The sequence below is a fragment of the Dipteris shenzhenensis genome, chromosome 21, assembly GCF_047967505.1.
Source record: "Dipteris shenzhenensis isolate YYH24624 ecotype China chromosome 21, Dip_SZ_1.0, whole genome shotgun sequence".
NCBI lineage: Eukaryota > Viridiplantae > Streptophyta > Polypodiopsida > Gleicheniales > Dipteridaceae > Dipteris > Dipteris shenzhenensis.
This window is the reverse complement of record NC_141616.1, coordinates 30,028,630-30,051,463: the sequence shown is the minus strand read 5'-3', so window position 1 is coordinate 30,051,463 and position 22,834 is coordinate 30,028,630. Positions and strand designations below refer to the sequence as shown.

Sequence of the window (22,834 nt, the reverse complement as noted above, 5' to 3'; positions counted from 1 at the left end):
GACAATTCTTTGGCATGAAGTAAGAATCATCTACATAAGCCTAGCTGTCCATTTTTCAAGGCTGTCCAGTTTCAACCAGATGATCCATATAAAGAAGCAAAGGACGAGAAGCAATAGCATAGAGCAAAGCACTAAGAGGGCATCCCTGTCGGATTGACCATCCCAGAGTCTAGGACTCAGACAAATGATTCCTTATAAGGCATTGAGCAGTGGAATCAGAGTAAAGCCAATAAATGACATTAACTAGCTTTGGCCCAAAACCAAGTCTGGATATGGTTTGAGAGACATAATCCCACTGTACGGTATCAAATGCCTTTGCCACATCCACCTACACGACCAAAACATCTTGATCTAAATATTTAGCATATTCCATTGCAGTGAGAGTATTGGAGATATTATCATGTATATGCCTTCTTGGAACAAAACCATATTGCCTGGGATGAAGACCCACGATCATGAAGAATATCCTTTATCCAGTGAACCAACATTTTGGCAATAAGTTTATATATAACAGGCATCAAAGTGATGGGTCTCCACTCAGCCATTACACATACACACACACCCCCCCCCCCCAAAAGGCATTCAGGTGGGTGACAATGAGCCTTCTTGGCTAGCTACCGCTCCCTCCTCCCTTTCATGTGCCAAACAAGGAAGGATATATCTCCCTTGCTCTATATATATATATGTTACAATGCACACCATTTCCCTCCAGTCTTCTAATTCTTTCTACTTTGCATCTCAACTTTTCATTATGCAGCCCTCCAAACCCTACATGCATCGCAGCCTCCAGGAAATGATGGAAGGATCTGATCACTTTGCCCCTTCCGATTTTGGCTTTCATGATTGGAGCCTCCTGATCTAGATTCTCATTCTGTGCTCAACAAGGAGAAGGCCGATCTCCTTCTCTTGTTCCACACCACTATGGCAGCCAACAATGTTGTTGTGCTCAAAACCTTGCTTGCAAAGAATCTAGAGTGGTGGTTTCATGACACTTCATGTCACCAATACATCAGATGTGTGCATACTGGGAGATATTTCTTCCATTCCATTCCCCTTGTGCTAGTGCATATCTTTATGCTTTTTCTAATAAAGTGTCTATGGATGGTTGCATATGTGGTAAAGAGACACACTTCACTCACATTTGGACCAAGGAAGTAGATGAGCCATCCTCCTCGGCACCGTCAACAAGAATATTCTATTTTTCCCTTTGAAGACCTAATGCTCCTTTCATTTGCAACCATGTGGAGTGCAGCAGAGAAATAGGATGGAAACCTTGCAAAGAGGATGTGTATTTCCTTAGGTATTCATCATTTATAAGTTGGAAACCATAAACATGTATGTCTACTTCTTCAAAATGAAGAACACCCAATCATGGGTGACAAAATATGAAGAGGGGAGAGGAGAAGAGTGGAGATGAGGAGAGAGGGCACAGCTAGAGAGCACACCACAAATGACTAACTGTACACTAGAATTAGTTGAAAAAATAGAATATATACAAACCCTTTTAGGGTTAGGGTTAGGGGATCTAACCCTTTCCTTTATAGCACTCTATAAGGTTAGTGCTATGCACATATGATCACGTGATGGTGCTATGCACACATGATCACATGATGTTGAGCGTGAACTCTCAACACCTTCCCTCAAGATCAACATCATGAAGTAGGCCTTCCCTCAAGATGATGATTCTGGGGAATCGAAGAAGGACTGAGCATTACATTCCATCACACCCCTTTAATGGGAATGTCCTTCCTCTGCATCAAACCAAGAGCTAGTCGGTGTTTCTCGAATAGCTCTTTACCGAGTGGTTTGGTAAAGATGTCTGCAACATTTTCTTTGCTATCACAATGCTGCAGTGTGATGTCACCAAGTAATACTCTTTCTCTGATGAAGTGCTCTCTGACATCAATGTGCTTTGTCCTGGAGTGATATACTGGATTTTTTGCCAATGCTTGAGCCGATTGATTATCACAGTATATTGTTGTTGGCTTTGACTCATCAAAGTAATCTGTTTCTGACAATAGTCTTCTGAGCCATATAGCCTCACATGCACCTGTAGTGAGTGCTCTATATTCTGCTTCAGTCGAAGACAAAGAAACAGTTGGCTGTTTGTTTGACAACCATGATATAGCACCTTGACCAAGGAAAAATGCATATCCCTGTGTCGATCTCCTGGTCTCATGATCTCCAGCATAGTCACTGTCACAGTATCCATGCAACCGTGGATGACTTCCTCTGTATTCTATCCCAAATTGTCTTGTACCTCTGATGTATCTCGACTCTTTTGGCTGCATTCCAGTGAGACTGTTTTGGATTTGCCATAAACTGTGCTAGTGAGCTTACTGCATAACAAATATCTGGCTGTGTGATTGTCAGATATATAAGAGATCCAATGAGTTGCCTGTAGTATCTGTCATTGACTGTAGGCTTTTCTGAATCTTTAGTAAGTTTCAAACTCTGTTCCATGGGAGTGGCTGCAATCTTGCAATCTGCCATATGAAACTTCTTCAGGAGACTGTCAACATACTTGAGCTGACTCATGAATGTGCTATCTGAATCTCTCCAGAACTCAATTCCAAGACAATAGTGCATAAGTCCAAGATCTTTCATGTCGAACTCTGCATATAAGTCTTGTTTTAGTTTTCTGATGAAGCTATCCTTGCTTCCTGTCACAATCAGATCATCTACGTACAAAAGTGCAATAGTAATATCTTCCCCTTGAACTTTGTAGTAGAGAGTATGATCTGCATTGGACTTCATGTATCCCAGATCAGCAAAATACTTGTCAATTCTGCTGTACCAACTTCTGGGTGCTTGCTTTAAGCCATAGAGACTTTTCTTTAGATGGCAAACCTTGGTCTCCTTTCCTGGTTCAACATAACCGGCTGGTTGTTGCATGTAGACGTCCTCGTCTAGATAACCGTTGTTGAGAAATGCATTCTTGACATCGAGCTGATACACATTCCATTTACTGAGTGTCGCTAGTAATATCAAGAACCGTATGGAATCCATCTTTGCTACTGGAGCATAAGTCTCATCATAATCTTGGCCATATTGTTGTGCAAATCCTTTTGCAACTAATCTGGCTTTGTATCTCTGAATACTGCCATCTGGATTGTACTTCACTTTGTATACCCATTTGTTGGCTATGGCCTTCTTTCCTGGTGGAAGGTCGCATAATTCCCAAGTGTTGTTTTTATACAAAGCATCCATTTCTTCATTCATAGCAGTTTGCCATTCGGGCCTGTCTACTACGTCTTCGAAGTACACTGACTCTTCTGTAGCCATGATGGTAGTCATAAGAGCATAGTTGGTGGTTTCCACCTGAATTGCTTTGCCTTTCTGAGCATATGTCAATCTGGCTGGTGGTCTGCTTTCCCTAGTAGACCGTCTGAGCTGCTGTGGCGCTGCTTGGGGTGTTGCTGGCAATTCTTGCTCTTCTTCATCAACCTGTTCTGTAGATGACTATGAAGTTGATGCTTCTATCTCCTGTGTAGGTGAGGTTTTCCATTCTGATTCCTCATCGAAGATTACATCTCTGGAGATAATGACTTTGCGGTTGATGGGATCATACAATTTGTATGCTTTGCTTTCTTCACTGTAGCCAACCATGATGCATTTGCGTGACTTCGCATCCAATTTCCTGCGATGATCATCATGTATGTGGGCATATGCTATGCAACCAAAGATGCGAAGATGCCCAATGCGTGGCTTGTGTCCAGTGAATGCTTCATAAGGAGTCATACCTTGTATTGGTTCGGTAGGAAGCCGATTAAGCAAGTAGTTAGCTGTAGCTATTGCTTCTGCCCAATACTGATTTGGAAGATGCTTTTCACTAAGCATTGCTCTAGCACTGTTTGCTAAAGTCCCATTCTTCCTTTCAGCTCTTGCATTTTGCTGAGGAGTATCTGCACATGTGAATTGTCTGGGTGTGATTTTTGGGTGAGCTTTTTGTCATGAGCTTTTTTTCAATTTTCATGAATATTGCAAGCTTTTCATTCACCTGAGAGAGAGAGAGAGAGGGGGGGGGGAGTTCATGGAGTCGGGTGGGTTGAAAGTTTGGGTTGTGGTTGCAGTTAAGAGGAGAGAGGGGGGGGAGGGGAGATAAAGGAAAGGGGGAGGGACGGGCGCATGGGTAAGGTGGCATGGAGAAGGGAGGGGAGGGGAGTTGGAACATATATTCGTTATCATAGTGGAGAACGTAGAGGGGGAACTTATAAGGTATGCAAAGAGGAGTGCAAGGAGGAGAGAGAGGATGAGGAATGTGAAAGTTATGTTCATCTACTAAATGTAAAGGGGAAGGGAGAGCATGTGGGAAATTTGTTTATTTTCAAAGTGTATAATTTGACAGATTTGACCTTATATTTGGATTCCTCGTCGAATTCCGGTCATTTTGAGTACCAACATGACCATATTCCGATAAAAATTGGAAAATTTGTGTTTTTGTCATGAATTCATTTTGACCTGTTTTGGGCGTATTTTGAGTCTGCGTTTGGGCGTATTTTGAGTCTGCGCTAGCGCAGACTCAAAATACGCCCAAAACAGGTCAAAATGAATTCATGACAAAAACACAAATTTTCCAATTTTTATCGGAATATGGTCATGTTGGTACTCAAAATGACCGGAATTCGACGAGGAATCCAAATATAAGGTCAAATCTGTCAAATTATACACTTTGAAAATAAACAAATTTCCCACATGCTCTCCCTTCCCCTTTACATTTAGTAGATGAACATAACTTTCACATTCCTCATCCTCTCTCTCCTCCTTGCACTCCTCTTTGCATACCTTATAAGTTCCCCCTCTACGTTCTCCACTATGAAGGTATGCAAAGAGGAGTGCAAGGAGGAGAGAGAGGATGAGGAATGTGAAAGTTATGTTCATCTACTAAATGTAAAGGGGAAGGGAGAGCATGTGGGAAATTTGTTTATTTTCAAAGTGTATAATTTGACAGATTTGACCTTATATTTGGATTCCTCGTCGAATTCCGGTCATTTTGAGTACCAACATGACCATATTCCGATAAAAATTGGAAAATTTGTGTTTTTGTCATGAATTCATTTTGACCTGTTTTGGGCGTATTTTGAGTCTGCGCTAGCGCAGACTCAAAATAGGCCCAAAACAGGCCAAAATGACAAAAGTACCATTTTTTCAATTTTTATCGGAATATGGTCATGTTGGTACTCAAAATGACCGGAATTCGACGAGGAATCCAAATATGAGGTCAAAAGTTTCAAATTGTACACTTTTAAAATGTACATATCTCCCATAGTTCCTCCCTTCTACTTTGAATATGGACATATCTTCCATAATTTTTTGCCTCATACTTCCACTCATACCTGCCCCCCCCTTGTGCATAGTGTACACTCTTCCACCCCTCCCACATGCTATGAAAATGAACATATCCTATATTCTCTCCCCCTCTTTCTAACCTCCCCATCTTTCTTATAACAAAAACATGTATGGATTTCTAAAAAAAGCTCGCAAAAACAAAGGAAATGGTAAAAAAGCTCACATTAAAAAGCTCGCCAAAAGATTTTCCCCGAATTGTCTTCGAATGCCGTGATTTTTGCAAAAGTTCATGAATGCTGAAGACATGTATTCACCTCCTCTGTCGGATCTCATGACCTTGATCTTTCTGCCTGTCTGGTTTTCTACCATGGCTTTGAATTCTTGAAATCTGGCAAACACTTCAGATTTCTCTTTCAGAAAGTAGACCCAACAATATCTGCTGTAGTCGTCGATGAAGGTCAAGTAATAAAGTGAACCATTGATGCTGCGGGTCTGGGCATAACCCCATACATCTGTATGAATCAAATCAAGAATACCTCGTGCACGAGAGGTACTTCTGACAAAGTTGGTTCGCTTTTGTTTGCCGAAGCAACATGCTTCACAAACCTTTCCAAGAAACTGTAGCTTCGGAATCCCAATTGCCATATTCTGATTCCTTAGATCTAACAAGTACTTGAAGTTGACATGACCATATCTCTTGTGCCATTTTGCAGATAGTGGCATCTGTTGCATTTGAGCTGACATGGCATGCTTATCTGGTACTGTAGCTAGCATCCTGTATAAGCGTCCTTCCTTGACACCTTTTGCTACTAGCTGACCTCTTTTGGATTTGTCTCTGATAGTGCATTCATCACCGTCGAAGATGACTTTGTAGTTGTGTTCCGTCATTTGACCTACTGACAAAAGGTTCTTGCTGAGCTTCGGAACATAGAGCACATCTTTGACTAATCCTTTTGTACCAGTGAAATTGTTCATAGGGATAACACCTGTCCCTTGAACCGGATTCGGTGTATTGTCTGCTGTGTAGATGACATTCTTTTGTCCTTCTAATGGCTTCATTTCTGTAAACCATTCCTGATGATTTGTCATATGAGATGATGCACCGCTGTCGATGTACCAAGGATCCTGTTCCACTTGGTCGACTTGATAGCTGAAATCCTCTTTGGGATCGAAATCAGTGTCTAGGTGCATTGAATCAGTCTGATGCAATTCCTCACTTGCAAGAAACATATTTCCATGTTCATTTGCAAAATGACTGTGACTAGAATGTCCACCACGATGATTTCCTCTTCCTCGAGAATTCCCTCGATTATTGCTGGATTGACCGCCTTGGTCATACTGCTTCTTGCGGCAATCTCTTTCATAGTGTCCAAACTTGTGACAGTAGTTGCATTGAATGTTTGACACATTGGTGGATGCATTCCCTCGTCCTTGAAATCTTCCTCGGTTGGAATGATTTCCTCTTTGCTGATTTTGATGTTGCTGAGGATGATGCTGATGCTGATGCTGATTCTGACTTTGATTTTGATGATGACCACTTTTCTGATATGATCTACCTCTGTTTCTGCCTTTGCCTCTGCTTCTATCTGAAGCTGTGAATGCCTGATCATTAGAATGACCTTTACGTGCTTGAATGGCCTGAGTCCTGAGTTCTTCACCAAGTAGAACTGACTAAAGTTCTTCCAGTGTTGGAATTTGCCGTTGGATGGCAATACTCTGAACTAGATTCTCATATCCTTCTCCTAGTCCATTCAGGATTACTTGAACCATTTCTGCGGGATTCATAGTCTCTCCTGCTGCTGCAAGTTGATTGTTGTAGTCTTTGATGCGGAGTACATAAGCATGACCGGTTTCACTGCTATTGCGGAAACTCTGGTTGATCTGGTTTCTCAGGGTGAGAATCCTGGATGTGTTCTTGGACTCGTAGAGAGCTACGAACATATCCCATGCTTCTTTTGATGTCTTAACTGTGTTGAGCTGTCCTAGCATGACATCTTGCACATTCTGCTTGATCAGGTGATAGGCATACTTGTCTTTCTTATCCCATTTTGCTTGAGCTCGGGCAATGGCAGGATCTGCTACTGGTGCGGAAACTGTTTGTGTAGATGTAGATCCCGTTGTAGATCCCGTTGCTGGTGCTGTGACAACAGATGGAGTAGAGCTACTGGTGGCTGGATCGGCCAATGGTCTAGGTATAGATCCATCGACATACTCCCATTTGTCCTGAAGCACAAGAATGGTCTCCATTCGGTATTTCCATGTACCGTAATTGGAATTGTCTAACTTAGCAGATGCCTCCAGATTGAGGTTGCTAGTCGACATGGTGCAAACAATGTACTCAAAAAGTGTCCTGGAAAACTCTGTATGAATCAACTGCAAATACACTGAAGATGCCAAGTGAAATCTCTGTACCGTCGGTGAAGATAGAACTGCAGTATATAAGATCTAATCTGTGTTACAAGGCTTGTGGCAATGATGCGGGGAATAGCCAAGAGGCTTTACAAGGCTAAAAAATGATGTGCACGATGCCGTGAGATAGCCAAATAGGCTTTACAATGGTGGCATGTGTGTGTGAAATCAAGTGCTATCTGCCCACTGAATCAATCTGCAATGCCTCTGAACTCTGAAGTCTGCTCACTGAACTGATGAACGTAAGGTTTCAGGTAATGTACTGATGTGAAATCGGATGTGAGCGTATGGACTAACTCCGAGTAGGTACTAGTCGGGAATTTTGGGCATGGCTTAGATTGGCAACTTGGGGAATTCAAAGCGTCCCCTCTATGGCGATCTAGTCTACTCTGATCTAGATCTAAACCAACCGTCGATCGATGAAAGAACAGCAAATAATTCCTTTTCTTTTGTTCTTTTTAAGTGCTGGGTCAGATGCGTCGATGTAGAGGCAAATGTGCGTGAAGGAAGTGGTTTTGTCGGCGAGGCTCAAATGTGAGTGTAACTTGCACCGAAATGTGCGCGTGATGTAACGAGCGCGTAGAGCATGAAAAAACGAGTGGCTTTCCTTTTTGGAGCACCCTCAAATTCTTCCTGGATCAAGAGATACGACTTGATCTAGGTGGAGGGGCAAAAGGAGTGCAAATGGTGCTCAATGATGATGTGTCACTGTGTGTCACATGCAGTGATGATGTGGCACTGTGCTTAGCAAGAGGTGTGCCAGTGAAGCTCTGTGCTGAGGTGGCAGGAGTGTGCACATGCAGTGTGTGCACAGTGTGCCTAGCAAGGGACTGTGCCTGCAGAGGGTCAGTGCTGACTGGACTGCTGAGGTGGCAGTGCTGAGGTGGCACAGATGATGTCAGCAAGGTGACGTGGCTGATGACGTGTCACTGATGACGTGGTAGCCGGTGATGATGTGGTAGTCGGTGATGACGTGGCAGTGTGGATAGGCTGATGACCTGGCAGATAAGGATTGCCACGTGGCAAAATTTTAACCAAAGACCAAACCCAGGGTCCAGTGACCTGACCCAGGTCAAAGCCTATCTGCCACGTGTCACAACTGTAATCAAACAGTTAACCCAAGGTCATCTTAACCAGACCCTGGTTCTATTCTATCTGCCACGTGTCTGACTGTTGGGCACTAGAATCTTTGGAAGATTCTAACGGAATCTAGTGATTCCATCGTCGTTTCCGTTGGAGCTCGTTGGAGAGCACGGTTGGAGCTCGTTGCTTCGTCCCGTTCAGTTCGTTGGCAGTCTGAGCTACGCTGGATCTCGTGCAAATGGCACTGTGTAGATGGTGCCTTAGAGAGCCGTTGAAAGTGTCGTTGGAGCAGCCATTGTCTTCAGAGTTGCTCGGTGTGCAAGGCGTTGAAGAGCGGCTTGAGCCCAGAGTCGTGGGGGCTGGGCTATTCCTCGATGTGGAGGTTGAAGCTTGCTTTCATTTGCACTGCAAAGTTGTAGGGAGGCCGTCTAGGAGTCGCGGCTAAGGGACTATTGAAGGAGACGGTGTGCTGTTGCGCTGGTCGTAGGCGTTAGTCGTCTAGTGGTGCACAGAAGGCCTGGAGAGGCTCGATTTTGTCGTGGTGCTTAGACAGAGTACTAAGCACTATGGGTTCTGGTCGACGACTGGCTTTGCTGGAGACACCATTGCAGTCGCGCATCATAGAGCAGAGGCTGGAGTTCGTTATTGCTGTCAACAGGCAGTCGTGAGGCTGGAGATGCTTGCTCGTTGGCGCTATTGTTTAGGAGATCGAGGTCGTGTCGCTGGAGGCTATCAAGAGGGTGTTGCTCGTCGGAAGGAGTGCTATCACAGAGACATCGTTTCTTTGAGAGGCGTCGTTTCTTGGTTGTAGAGGTCGATGGCTAGGAGCTTGTTCGTTGAACATAGATAGCTCGTGAAACTACTGTCAGCTATGGAGCCGTTGGGGACGTCACCCATGAGCACTGTAGTCGCTCGTCGTTGATGGAGCTAGGAGGCTTGGAGCCACTTTGTTGTAGGCAAGGCGAGGCAGAGGCTAGCCGATGCTGCTGGAGCCTTGCAATCATTTACTTGGCTGTTGGCAGCCCATTTGCAGGTCCGTCGATGGAGCAGCTCGTTGATATGAGCCGTGGCACACTGCTTGCTGTGAGCCTTTGGAGACTCAGGTCTCTATCTTGATAGGCTACTGGCGGCTATAGAAAGCAGTGGACGAAGGACTGTGGTGCGTTTGAAGCTTGCATCGATTGAGTAGAGCCGTTGTTGATTGTCGACCAGCCTGTGTGGCTATTGGAGCTTGCTATTGAGCTAGTTGAAGCTCATAGATTGTCGCTATGATTATTGTGAACATAGGGCTGCCTTGTCTTCTTCAGCGAGCTGTCATGGGACCTCTCAAAAATGGACCTTCATCTATATCTCTCAGAAGAAAGAAGACAATTCTATTTCTCTCTCACAAGCAATGGATTCCTAGCTCAATGAAATCTCTCTCTCACAATAAGAATGAACGAAAATTCTTTCAAATGAATCGACGGAAATTCTCTCAACGGAAGTGAACGGAAGAATCTCACAATCACTCAAGAGAACTCTCAATCTCACAATCTCTCTCACACTCTCAAGAATCACAATGCCTCAGTGGAAGGCAAGGGAGCTCTGATACCATGACAAAATATGAAGAGGGGAGAGGAGAAGAGTGGAGATGAGGAGAGAGGGCACAGCTAGAGAGCACACCACAAATGACTAACTGTACACTAGAATTAGTTGAAAAAATAGAATATATACAAACCCTTTTAGGGTTAGGGTTAGGGGATCTAACCCTTTCCTTTATAGCACTCTATAAGGTTAGTGCTATGCACATATGATCACGTGATGGTGCTATGCACACATGATCACATGATGTTGAGCGTGAACTCTCAACAATGGGTCGTTTTGGTGCACGTTTCCTTTTATTAAAAGCAACTAATTCAAGGACATATTTATTAAGGATGCCAAACCTCATGCGAAGGTATTGGCATGTGGTGCAATTGCATGCACTAGGAGCCTGCTTGCACAATGACTAGAGCTATATGGAGGAAATTATACCTATTGCTCAAGAACTGTGCACACTCCCATGACTGCTCTGGTGCACCATGATTCTCAAGATGGTTGCCCTTAATTCTTCAATTGTTGGCACTATTGTATCACCTTGTTAGCTCATCCATGAGCTCAGTGGGTCTTTATGATCTTCTACAAATATGGCTCGATGCCAAGGTATGTATTGTAGTGTGGTCTTACTATTCCTTGTCTTTATGTAATGTTTCTTTAAGGTTTAATCCTCCAACTGGCAACAATCGTCATAGGGATGAGGACGATCCTTCATGGACTTCTCTTATAGTACTTTGCTTTGCATAATAAAACTATGGTATTGCAAGTTTCATTTTGCCATGTGGTTCTTGTAGCAATCGTATATTTTATGCTCTCTGAATTCTTCGTTTATTGAATGTAGGAGTAGGTTTTTAGTATAATTTCATAGTTGGTATCAGAACAAGTGAGCTATTGGAGTACAAGCCAAAACTAGTTAAGTCGGTGGGTTTCAATGGGATGAATTTTCAATATGAAGAAGGGATTGTGGTCTGTCATCTCTGAGATAGAGAAGAAACCATATGGCAAGGCCACATAAGATGCATTAGATAAAATAAGATAGTTGGAGGCCAAAGTGAGAGAGCACTCAAATCCTACTCACCTCTATTTTAAGCTTGCTCTACATAACTCCCATATTACCCAATCACCTTCTTTGTACTCGACTACCCTCTATTACTTATTAGTAACATCCTCTAGCGTTCATGTAACTGAATTATATGCTATCTAACATAAACATAAGCTGATTTTTTATCCTTAATAAACTGATAATCATCACCATCTGGATTTCACAAAGTTAGTGCATGAAAGTTGGGTTGCAATTGACTCCTTGTTCAATTCAATATCCTTGAAGAATTCAAAGGGTTTGCTAAAGAGACTATTCTTTAGCCTATCTAGATGAAACTCTAATGAAAGAAGGAACTACAGTCGGTGAGCATTTGAATAACATGCATTCAATACGCCATTAGTTACAATCTAACCTAGGAGTTTGGGCTCACTTGACTCTAAAGTAGCTGTCCTATAATTTTCAAGTCTACCCCCCATTTATGAATAAATAGTGAAGAACTTAGGAGTGAATATTGATATGTCCCTTAATGGTTTGCTTGATGAGAAACGTCGTCACACTCAGGTTGGTGAAGAAGATAGAACATACGCATGCCAAGGTTTAAAAATTAAGACACAAATTCAATGTGGCTATTGCGGCAAGCTAGGGCATAAAGAGTAGTTTTGTTTAAAGAAAAGAGAAAGATATGGAGAAGAAAAACAAGGAAGGTAGTTAAAGCAAGGAACCGGCTAATATTGCAAAGGAGTTTGTGAATCTATGTGTCTCTGGCTTTTGAGCAGAACAATCAATTGGTAGTTTTTGTAGAATACAGGTGGCTTAGTGTAAGCTCCATAGATTTTAGTCAATACTCTTCTTCTTTGAGGTTGTATTTCTTCTTTGAGGTTTATAGAGTGGTGTATGTTGTTTTTCACCCTAATTCTCTTTGTTTTGGTGTATTTCTTCTTCTTTGAGGCTCATAGAGTGGTGTATGTTGTTTTTCACCGTAAGTTTATATAATTTTTCTTTAAGGTTTGATCCTCCAACAAGCCCTGTAGGGGTGAGGAGGATCCTGGATATAGACTTCTCTTGTAGTGCTTTACTTTGCATAATACAACTTAGTATTACAAGTTTCATTTCGACATGCAGTTCTTTTAGCAATGGATATTTTATGCTCAGTTCTTTTAGCAATGGATATTTTATGCTCTCTAATTCTTAGTTGATTGAATGAGGAGTAGATTTGGAGTATATTACACAATGCAACCATTCCCCTATGTCTCGCATCAAGGAAGTGTCGAAATTGCCTTTAAATTAAGTTATTATTCTACCTCTCAAGGAAGTAAAAAGATTCAGCCCCTGAAATAATTATGTTAATATTGCAATACAAGGCTGCAGTGTCCATATACATAATACTATGAACATCCATAATCTAAGAGTGCAAGTTTGCTTGAAATACTTGCGGAGTGAAAGTTTCTTTTATCTTCTCTTTTTTCCTTCACATCTTCCTTCTCACGTAATTAGCTTGGTTTAACCAACTTTTAAGTTTACTAGCTACTATCCTACGCATCAATTAACGCTTTTCTACAATATGTTTCAGGTAAACTTACCTTCAAGAAATGGAAATAAATTCTTGTCAATATATATATCAACACTCACTTTCTTTATTAGCACTGGCTCTCCTAGAGACAGCAGTGCTTTAGGATTAAGTTTAGTGGGAGTTTTGTGATTATTGTTAGTTTTTTAGGAATTTTAATTAGGAATTTCTAAAATTCTTAACCTCTACTTTTAGATGGTTGTTGGCTTTTCAGCTTTTAGCTTGTGTGTGGCTGTTGGCTTTTCAACTTTTAGCTTGTGTGTCCTTTTTACCCCCCTTCAACATGCCTATATATCAATTCAACGGCTCCACTCCCCCTCCATGCTTGAGCTCTCCCTAGAACGATTGCCTTGGCTTCCTCTAGCTACAAGTCTTCAACTCACTTCAAGCTTTCCGGTCACTCATCCAGGTCTCACATGTTCGTTCGTGAGCAAGGCACTAAACCTGATTTGCCTGTTAACTGCTGAAGCTATTGCTTGAAAAAATAAATTGCTATCCAGAAAGTCGTTTGCCTGCAAAAAATATGTGTTTTTCAGTTGAAAGGGCTTTATGCCAGCCAAACGGGTGTCTAAAGACCTCTGTAAAACCCACAAGTTGGAGCCAAGTGCTTTCATGCATACATTGTTCTAAGTATCACATTTCAGAATTCAGTTAAAGTACTCCACAATCGTTTCACTTGTTGCGGTATGCTAGGTTACAAAATTTGACTTGGCGATATTTCACAATCAAAACTATTACTAAACTGCAAAAATGGAAGACTTATGTTATGCTCGTGAACGCAAGGCTGAGAAACATTGAATCTGATTCTTGCAAGGTGACCGGACAATTTTAGTGATATTCTCAGATCATTGATTTCAAAAGGGAACAGCTTGAATCTCAAATATATTATCTTAGCTCACTTCTAAGCTGATTGACACATTTAGTCTGTCGTCCTACGATTTGAAACTACGGTGAGGCTTTTCAAATCGTGAGTATCAGTCCAGGCGTCGACATATTCGTGTTCCATAGTTTACTTTCCCAAAGACTCGACAAACGCTCCTTTGTGGATGATGAGTCGTCCCGCACCATAACGCCTACATTCCAGTATTCTCTGAGTTGCACCAGGCGGCCAGCTTTGACGCTCCAAATGTGAGCCCAGTGCGTCTCTTTATCGGGTCCGCAACAATCCACAAACACCTTATCAGAAAACGCAAAGATCCGCACTGGCCCAAGGGTGATAGAACGGAAGGAACGTCTCCCAGTAAGCACACGTCTCATGTATTGGTGACACGGAGCGCCGTGGAACCACCACTCTAGATTCTCTGCAAGCAAGCTTTTGAGCACAGCAACATTGCTGGCTGCCATTGCGGTGTGGAACAAGCGAAGGAGCTTCTCATTGGCCTTCTCCTCGTCGTCAAGCGCGGAGCGAGGAGCCGGATCGGGGAGGCTCCAATCACGGAAGCTAAAATCAGAAGGGGTAAAGCGATGGGGTTCTTCCATGATTTCGTGGAGGGTACGATGCATGCGAGGTTTAATGGAGGCCGGCTGCATAATGGAAAGATGAGATGGGAAGTAGAAAGAACCAGAAGAGTGGAGGGAAGAATCAGAAGTGTGCATTGCAACATATATAGAGAGAGAGAGAGAGCGAGGGAGATAGATCCTTCCCTGCTTGGGCACATGAAAGGGAGGAGGGAGGAGTAGGTAGCCAAGCAGGCTCATTGTCGATCACCTACCTTAACGCACCTTTTGAGGTTTATGCATGTGAGCTCCTTCACGGCCTCCGTCAGCAGCCTCGCATTATCGTATCGCACGTAGTAGTCGTTCACTGATTTCAAACATCCCGCGTCGTCCAGATCCTCCGAAGCCCACGGAAGAGCCCAATTCAACAATGTGCATTCCAATTTCTAGCCCTATTCCAAGGGACGATAGGAAGAAACGAGGTACAGGGGCGTAACCGGATGATTGTTTGGATAATGAGAAATTTCACGCCGCAGAAGTACGAGGAAACATATTAGTACGAGGAAGCCCATCGTTATCGAAGTGATGTTCTTTCACTTGGTAGGAGGACTTGTCTAGAGAAGGATTTCCTACTTAGATGCTTTCACGAGTTACCCGCTCCTCACTTGGCTACCCGGGGTTTACCGTGGACACGATAACTTGTACACCAGAGGAGCGTCCCTTGGAATAGGGCTAGAAATTGGAATGCATCTTGCCCCTGTACTTCGACATCTCCCCTATACATCTCCCGATGATTGTTTGGCTAATGAGAAATTTCACGCCGCAGAAGTACGAGGAAGCCCATCATCCTCGCGGTGCTTTCACCTCTCGCCTATCGAAGTGATGTTCTTTCACTTGGTAGGAGAACTTGTCTAGAGAAGGATTTCCTACTTAGATGCTTTCACGAGTTATCCGCTCCTCACTTGGCTACCCGGGGTTTACCATGGGCACGATAACTGGTACACCAGAGGTGCGTCCCTTGGAATAGGGCTAGAAATTGGAATGCATCTCGCTCCTGTACTTTGAAGTCTCCCTTATACATCTCGGCCCTGTACCTCGTTTCTTCCTATCGTCCCTTGGAATAGGGCTAGAAATTGGAATGCACATTGTTGAATTGGGCTCTTCCGTGGGCTTCGGAGGATCTGGACGACGCGGGATGTTTGAAATCAGTGAACGACTACTACATGCGATACGATAATGCGAGGCTGCTGACAGAGTTCATGAAGGAGCTAGGCGTGGAACCGAGCCACTTTCATTTTGGAAAAACGCCAACATCGAGGGTCCCACAAGAGGCCCTGAAATTGACTCAAAAACGACGTGCGAATTCACCTCCATCTTCTAGCGTGACAATGACCTCCGACAGTACTTTCAGCAGCCAACGAAGCATAGCCAAAATTTTGACACTGATTTGACCTACGAGTGCTGAGATTTCAACTTCCTTGTAGGAAGTGCAAAGAATCGGACGGCTGGAATTAAATTCCAACCGACCGTGGCCCTTGACGAGGGACATATATTGGGAAACAAGATGAATTTCATTCATGTGCCCTGCCTAGGATGGTGCACTTAAAAGAGGGCAAATTGTAAGCTGAGAGAGAGCAGAACAAGAAGAAGAAGAAGAAGATGGAGAGAGTAAAAGGGGGAGAAAAAAGTGGAGGATTTCAAAAACAAGAAGAAGAAGAAAGGGAGAGAGTAAAAGGGGGGAGAAAAAAGTGGAGGATTTCAAGGGATGAAGAAGAAGAAGAAGAGAGAGAGAGAGAGAGAAGGGGGAGAAAAAGATGGAGAATTTAATTCTAATAAGAAAAAAGAGAACATAAAAATAAGTAAATACTTGATTTTTCTCTTTCAAAGACAAACGATTACTAAGGCCTACCCATTGGTGGTGAGCCAAAAAGCTAACCATCTATCTGCGATAAAATTTTAAGCATTGGAAGGAAGAACCCACCCACGAGCTAGAAAGTCTGAGGAAAGACATGCCAATTGCTTACTTTCACAAGTGCATATATATGACTTCTATTATCACTTTTGGGACAATCTCTGCCTTAATCTATGCTACAATCAGACCATTCAGGATGCATGTTCTATAATTTTTTTCTCCTATTGAGAGCCTTCTCCGAAATATTGGTTTGCGAGCATCATAGGGTAGCCTTCACGAACAACTAACCAAACGAATTCAGCAGAGGCAGATGTGAACACATAGGGATACGCACTACGCTGTTCAAAGTCATGTCACTTTAGAGAGTAACCTGAATGTCGTAGGTCGAGATGATGAGCCGTTAGCTTGATGAAGTGCTAAGTGCCAAAGCTGGCATTCCAAGTAGAACCGAATGGCCCTCAGCTTAGGAGGCTGCAAAGTTAGCGCCGCAAAGAAAATCAGATCCCAATCCATTGGCCGAGGAAGGTTAAGCAGTCGCAAAGCAGTCCAGAATCCGAAATCTCAATTTTTGAGAATGCAGTTGTTCAAACTTCACCCAGTCTAGACATTCGCTGGTGTATTGACCGAGAATATGTTTTATTTGCATTTCCTAATTTGATTGAAGCATGTTGGAAATTCTTATATGAGTGTTATAAATATATTAAACAAGGTGAATTTATTCAAGACGCTTACCCTTAGTGAAATCTAAGATTTGTATGGGAGTGCAATTATTGTTTGCAAGGTTAAGTGTTTATAATTATAGCATATAGAAGATCGTGGTTTGACCAGTACACGAAGATTGTTCCCGTTACTTTTGGTTTTGGGTTTTTGTTTGTCCATATGTGGTCAATTGCGGATGGATCCATGAATCGTTGTTGGGACTTTGGTTATTGTTGCATTGATTGTGTGCTCATGAGATTTGTTAGTTGATTGATGCTCAGTGATTTATATTTGTAATTGATGTTGAAGTCCCAAACAATGAATTTTCACTTGGTAGTTGTAGGAGCAAATAATTGAGCATTAGAATTAAGAAAAAATGGTTTGTGTTTGGAGGTTGGTTACCATGATGTCATGTGCTTAATTTGTTTTGAATATGCATAGCAAAACTTTGCAATTTCCTTCGTATGTGTAATTTTTACGTATGAGGAGGACGTTATCTTTGTACTATGTAATGATACCTGAGCTTGAGTTCAATGAAACTATTTGGAATCCTATTATACTGATAGTTGTGTTATTTTCTATGTGTTTCTCTTGTAGACATAGGATTGTTGCCGAAAGTATACTTTCGCTCTGTATTATGTCTTGTGCATGGCAATGGAGTGATGTTGTGTTTAAGCTTTGTAAAGTTTGTATCTACCATGTGTTTGTGCCTTCTCACCTATCATGGGTTTGGACCAAGGGTTTGGAGTAGATTAGATGGATGGTACCCAAGTCAAATTCCCAAGCTATATGATAGTATTCTAAATGTTTTATATCATATCCATCTAAACAAGAATTCAATTTGGAAACTACTGGGTGGTTATAGGTTGAATATTTTGGATTTTCTAGAAGGAGATTTGGTCATGAGATTTGATAGTTGTCTGGACAAGCGGCTAGACAAAAAGTTTATCGGCTGATGAGAGGGACCATATCGAGTCAAAAAGTTCATGAATGGAACCTATTAGCTTGAGGCTGTTGATGGCATGGTGATACCCGGGCGCACCAATGAGTATCGCCTTAAATTCTTCTATGCTCGACCACCTTGAAGGCCAGCAGACCCTCTTTGTCACTAGAGAGGATCTACTGGGGGGGGAAAGATGTGATGCCAAAAATTGATATTTTTTATTTGGCATTGGTATTGTTTTCTTCTATGTTTGATAAGAGTCTGAGTATTAAGTGATAGCCTAGCGGCTCTCACTAATCTATGCAATCATCATTTACTTGTCCATGCTAAATTTAATTGTTAAAAATATCTGATAAATCTGAATTGCTTTTACAAAATTGTTTTTTCTCAGTTGTAGTATTTTTTCATATTTGCATATCCCAATTGTGAGTGGTTGATGCATGTAACATTGAGTTCTAATTGCACCCATTGAATCCAAGATCTTCTTTGAAGATGATCACTTTCAAAAATCTTTGTACAATGTTGTGGTGCTTTGAGCCAATAGATCTTGGACTGGGGCTCCTCTAAATTCTCATTTGTTTGATTAGTAAACTGGAGTTCTAATTTGAAATTATTGCCTACCTTTTGACCTTGCAACTTTGTGCACACTGCACCTCTCACTATACTTACCAAATGTGGAGGTATAGGCAACTTGAAGGCTCTTGAACTATTGAGCCACTTTGGTTTGTGCTTGCAATGGGTCATCTAGTCCTGTGAACTAGATTAACCGGCTTGAGAATTGATTTCTACATCAATTGGCATCCATAAGTTACTCCTTTGTTGTTGTACATTCTTTCTCTAGTGCATGGACTTGGTGTTTATAGTCTTTGAGACTCTTTTGCAACTCGATGTTTGTTTCTTGTGTGACATATATTTCATCCTAACACTTCCTTGCTATTGAACATATCTTAAAGCTACAATTGTTTTTATTGTAGGGTCACTATGATTTTATATTATAGCCTGCCTACTTTCTTCCAGAGAAGTTTATATAAATATTTTTTTGTGGCATCTACTCTATCATGCTTTCTCTGAGCCTATGAGTCTCTCTCTCTACTTTCTACGAGGGATGGAATCATTTGCCTTTCCATGTCACATGCTGCTCTTTTGATGCTATACTAGCAAATATTTCTAGCATTGGTTGAAATTGTTGACTTTGATCTTATATGATGTGAAATGTTGGATTTCCATATCTATATTGGTTGGTTACCATGCACCCATGTGGCATTGTGTCCTCTATCTTGATATGTTTTGTAGTTGTGTCACTAGAATAATAAGCTCAGTTACATTTTTTACTTGTGTTTCTTATCTAGATGCACTGTCTAGTCCAGTGTGAAGTCTATTTGAGATGTGGCTACCTCTTATATTTGTTTCCTAGTGTCAATCTACGATTGTTGTTGTGGTACCAATCATGAACTGAGTTGCATTGTTCTTCCGTAGAGCTACTCATTGTCAATATCAGTACGTTGTATTTGCCTTGATTGATATCAACCATTCATTCTCATTGAGAGAGGGTTGGGACTCTATTTCCGATATAGGAGATAATCACAAAGGATCTATTCCTTGTGGAGAGATTGGTACAGAGGCTTCCTCTTGCTGGATCTCAATCCTAATGATTCTTGCCAGTACATGGGGAGTGTAGCTCTTGCCATTATGGGAGATTTATGTGAGTTGGCTTAGCAACATTGATATGTGATAAGCCCAATCTTGTGCCCTTTGCTTGTTGAGGAGTATTGATGATTTTATAAATATGAATTATTTTCATACTCCCTCGTGGTTTACTATCTTTGCCACAAACCTACTTCTTCTTTGCATATACAAGATCTAACATCGTGTCATTTTCAAAGTACCTTGCATTTAGATACCTCAAAGGAGAAGTTTACTCTATAGGTGGAAATGCAATGCCTTTTTGCATTATTGTACTATTAAGGTGGATCTGAATAGGCTTTCCATTGTGAGTCAATGTACCATATATATCCTCCAATGATTCTCTACCTTTATATGATGTTATAAATTGAAAAAACTTCAAGAATGTATATGCAACTTCTAAAATGTTGTACGGGGAGATACTCAGCTATATAAGATGGATTTATTTTCCATTGGTGTTTCCTCATCACAATCACAAATAATAGAATTATCTTGATCTGCATTCTGGATGGTTGATGGATATACCTATATTTCTCACACCTCTAGGTCCTCTTGGGCATGAGCTACCACTCCTTGGTCTACTTGATGAATTTTCTCATCACTACCATTGTCCAATACCATGAACTTTGCTATTTTTTGGACTAACCATTTGGGTGGTGCTTCTTGACCTTGTTGATAATTGGGTGGGTGACTCGAGGATGGACATCAATGTTGAGGATGTGATAGTTTGAGGATGGATGTTGATGTTGTGGATGTTGAGGATGTGGTCCTTTGATGTGGAGTCTCTTTGATAGCGGTGATATAGGTCTGCTTCCCATCCCGTCGAGCTATCTTTTATTTTGTTAATGATAAACTTGAGTTTGTGTTTTAGAATAGCTACTACAAGCAAATGTGGTAGGATATGGAAATATGTTTTCCCCATTAATAAGCATGTTTGTAAGCTAGTAATTGGGGAATTATAACTTAGTATCTCCAACTAGCCACGTGCACATTAGTGGTACATTTGGTGTATATTAATGAGAAATTGGTCTATATAATCACAAGAACTCACACTTTTCTGAACACACAATTGGATCGGGATGACATTATTTATATATGAGTTTCCCTTAAGCCAAAAGTTTTTAGCTACCATGGCTTACTTGATATTTAATTGTTATTTGTTACTAACTAGGGTTCATTCCTTTTCTAAACGATATTGCTTTAAGTCAAGATTAGTTAGGCAAACATTAGATTGGGACCAAAGACCACTACATTAAGCCTATGTTAGTAATTGAAATTGTGAAAAACTATTGGATTGTAGTAAAAGATTGATAAAATAATCATCTCTTTACATCATCAGCCTAGTCCATTAAAATAAAAGATGGCCTCCCATTTAGACACATGTCCATGCTGGAACCCTTATATTTCTTATGATCCAAGCGATGTCCTCGGATTCCTCCAAGATGATGGTCCTCCATGCTACTCAAACTACGTTGAGGATGCTCAAATCTACTCCTTTTTGGACTTGCCAAAATGCAACTAGCTATTGAGAACATTCCCACAAGGCTACCTCCTCATAGCCTTAGTAAGATGGCCACTGTATGCAAGGAGCTACGTGACAGATGTAGGAACAATCATCTTTGTTTTGGGAGCCTCCTTGGAAGGAAAAGCGGGACAAGATTTTCTCCCCCCCAAAAAAAGTGGGGTCCTTTACAAAGAACGGAAATTTAGCAAGGCATGCCATTGCTACGGTAGTTTGCTTGGATGTAGTCATTTTTGGTGAGGTTTAGGGAATTTTTTGTATATAGGTATCTTACATGACCCATACCTTATGCATTGCTCAACGGAATTCGGTAATATTTGTCTTCAAGTTGTAATACACATTCCACACTTGAACATGAGGCCAAATAATTATGAAATAAGGATTTGGAATGAGATCGTTAAAGCATAAACTAATGCATGGTGGTCTTAAAACATTGATAGTTTTTTATATTGGTATCTAGATTCACCCTAATATGGAAGAAGTTGAAAATGTGCAATTTGTGATTGTGCAAAGATCTTTAAATAAATCCAACACTATTAAAAAATTTTAATTGTTTCTTTTTCCGTGCACTTGCTTGCTATATGGCTCATAAGCATGCCAAAGGTCATTGCATTTCATAATACATGGCATCAAATCCGATAGCATACCCTTTGGCCTATTTGTGTATTTAAGCATTTTAAGCCACATTGCACTTGTTTGGGATATCCAATTCTGTTGATGTGTATCGCTGGAGGGGGGAAACCCACCGACAGCTGAAAATTTTGCTACTCTCACGAATTTCAAAATTTCACACCTCCCGCCCATCAAATCTTAGAATATTAAGTACTTGCAACCTACAAATGCCCTGCAACCCACACACACCTTGACGTGACCTTGTGCAGATTTTGGTTTGGCATTGTCTTCGTCCGAGTACGTTGTCTTCTATTCTTTACTCTCCTCACAAGCTAGCTTCTTTGGATCTATTCTGGACTTATCATGGCCATGGCGTTAATGGCAACATGCAGCTTTCCATGGCTTGCAAGAGAAGTAGACAGAGGCTGCAAGACAAGAAAGGTGAAAGGCCTGGTCAAGGCATAAGGAATAGATTGCGGGTCGAGGAAAGCAATGGCATGGTATCAAAATGTCAATGGAAAAAACTTTTGCAACATTTGCAAAGGAATAAACAATGAGAAGAAAGAAGACTCCTTGCAGAGCAACAACGGGAAGCAATTGTTTTATAGATGCACACATTCAATCATTGCCATTGGAGCAAAGAATATGAGCTGTGGTGTGATGATTGGTTGGAGCATTCAAGGCAACAACATCTGGCCATTCAAGTGAATACGAGTCTTGATTTTTCATAAGCTTTAGCCTGCACACTAAAGTTCGTTCATAAAGTAACAACCCTACCAACACCTAGCGAGATGCACGCCCAAGAGGCACTGCTCTCTAACCTGAGAAATGGCCTTTGGAAAGTGAAAGGGGTGCATAGCTTAGATGAACTACCTACAAAGAGGGTGACATTAGCTATGTTGGTGTCCCCTGAAACAAAGGAGAAATGGCTTTAGCGCACAATATCAAAGGTGTTGCCAATCGAAAGGACCAACATGGCTCCAGCACGATCATATCGATCCAAGAAGTATCCAATTTTGCTGACGTGTATCGTCGGAGGGGGGAAACTCGCTAGCGACTAA

The 22,834-nt window shown here is 41.6% G+C and overlaps 1 protein-coding gene across 1 annotated transcript; it reads right to left on the bottom strand.

Annotated features, from left to right (window-relative positions):
• Positions 1–13,925: 13,925 nt before the first annotated feature.
• LOC147888734 (wound-induced protein 1-like) lies at positions 13,926–14,521 on the bottom strand. The gene has a single exon (XM_087392211.1). It carries the CDS (start codon positions 14,493–14,495, stop codon positions 13,926–13,928), a length of 570 nt encoding a protein of 189 aa, XP_087248337.1. The 5' UTR covers positions 14,496–14,521.
• Between the last annotated feature and the right edge of the window lie 8,313 nt (positions 14,522–22,834).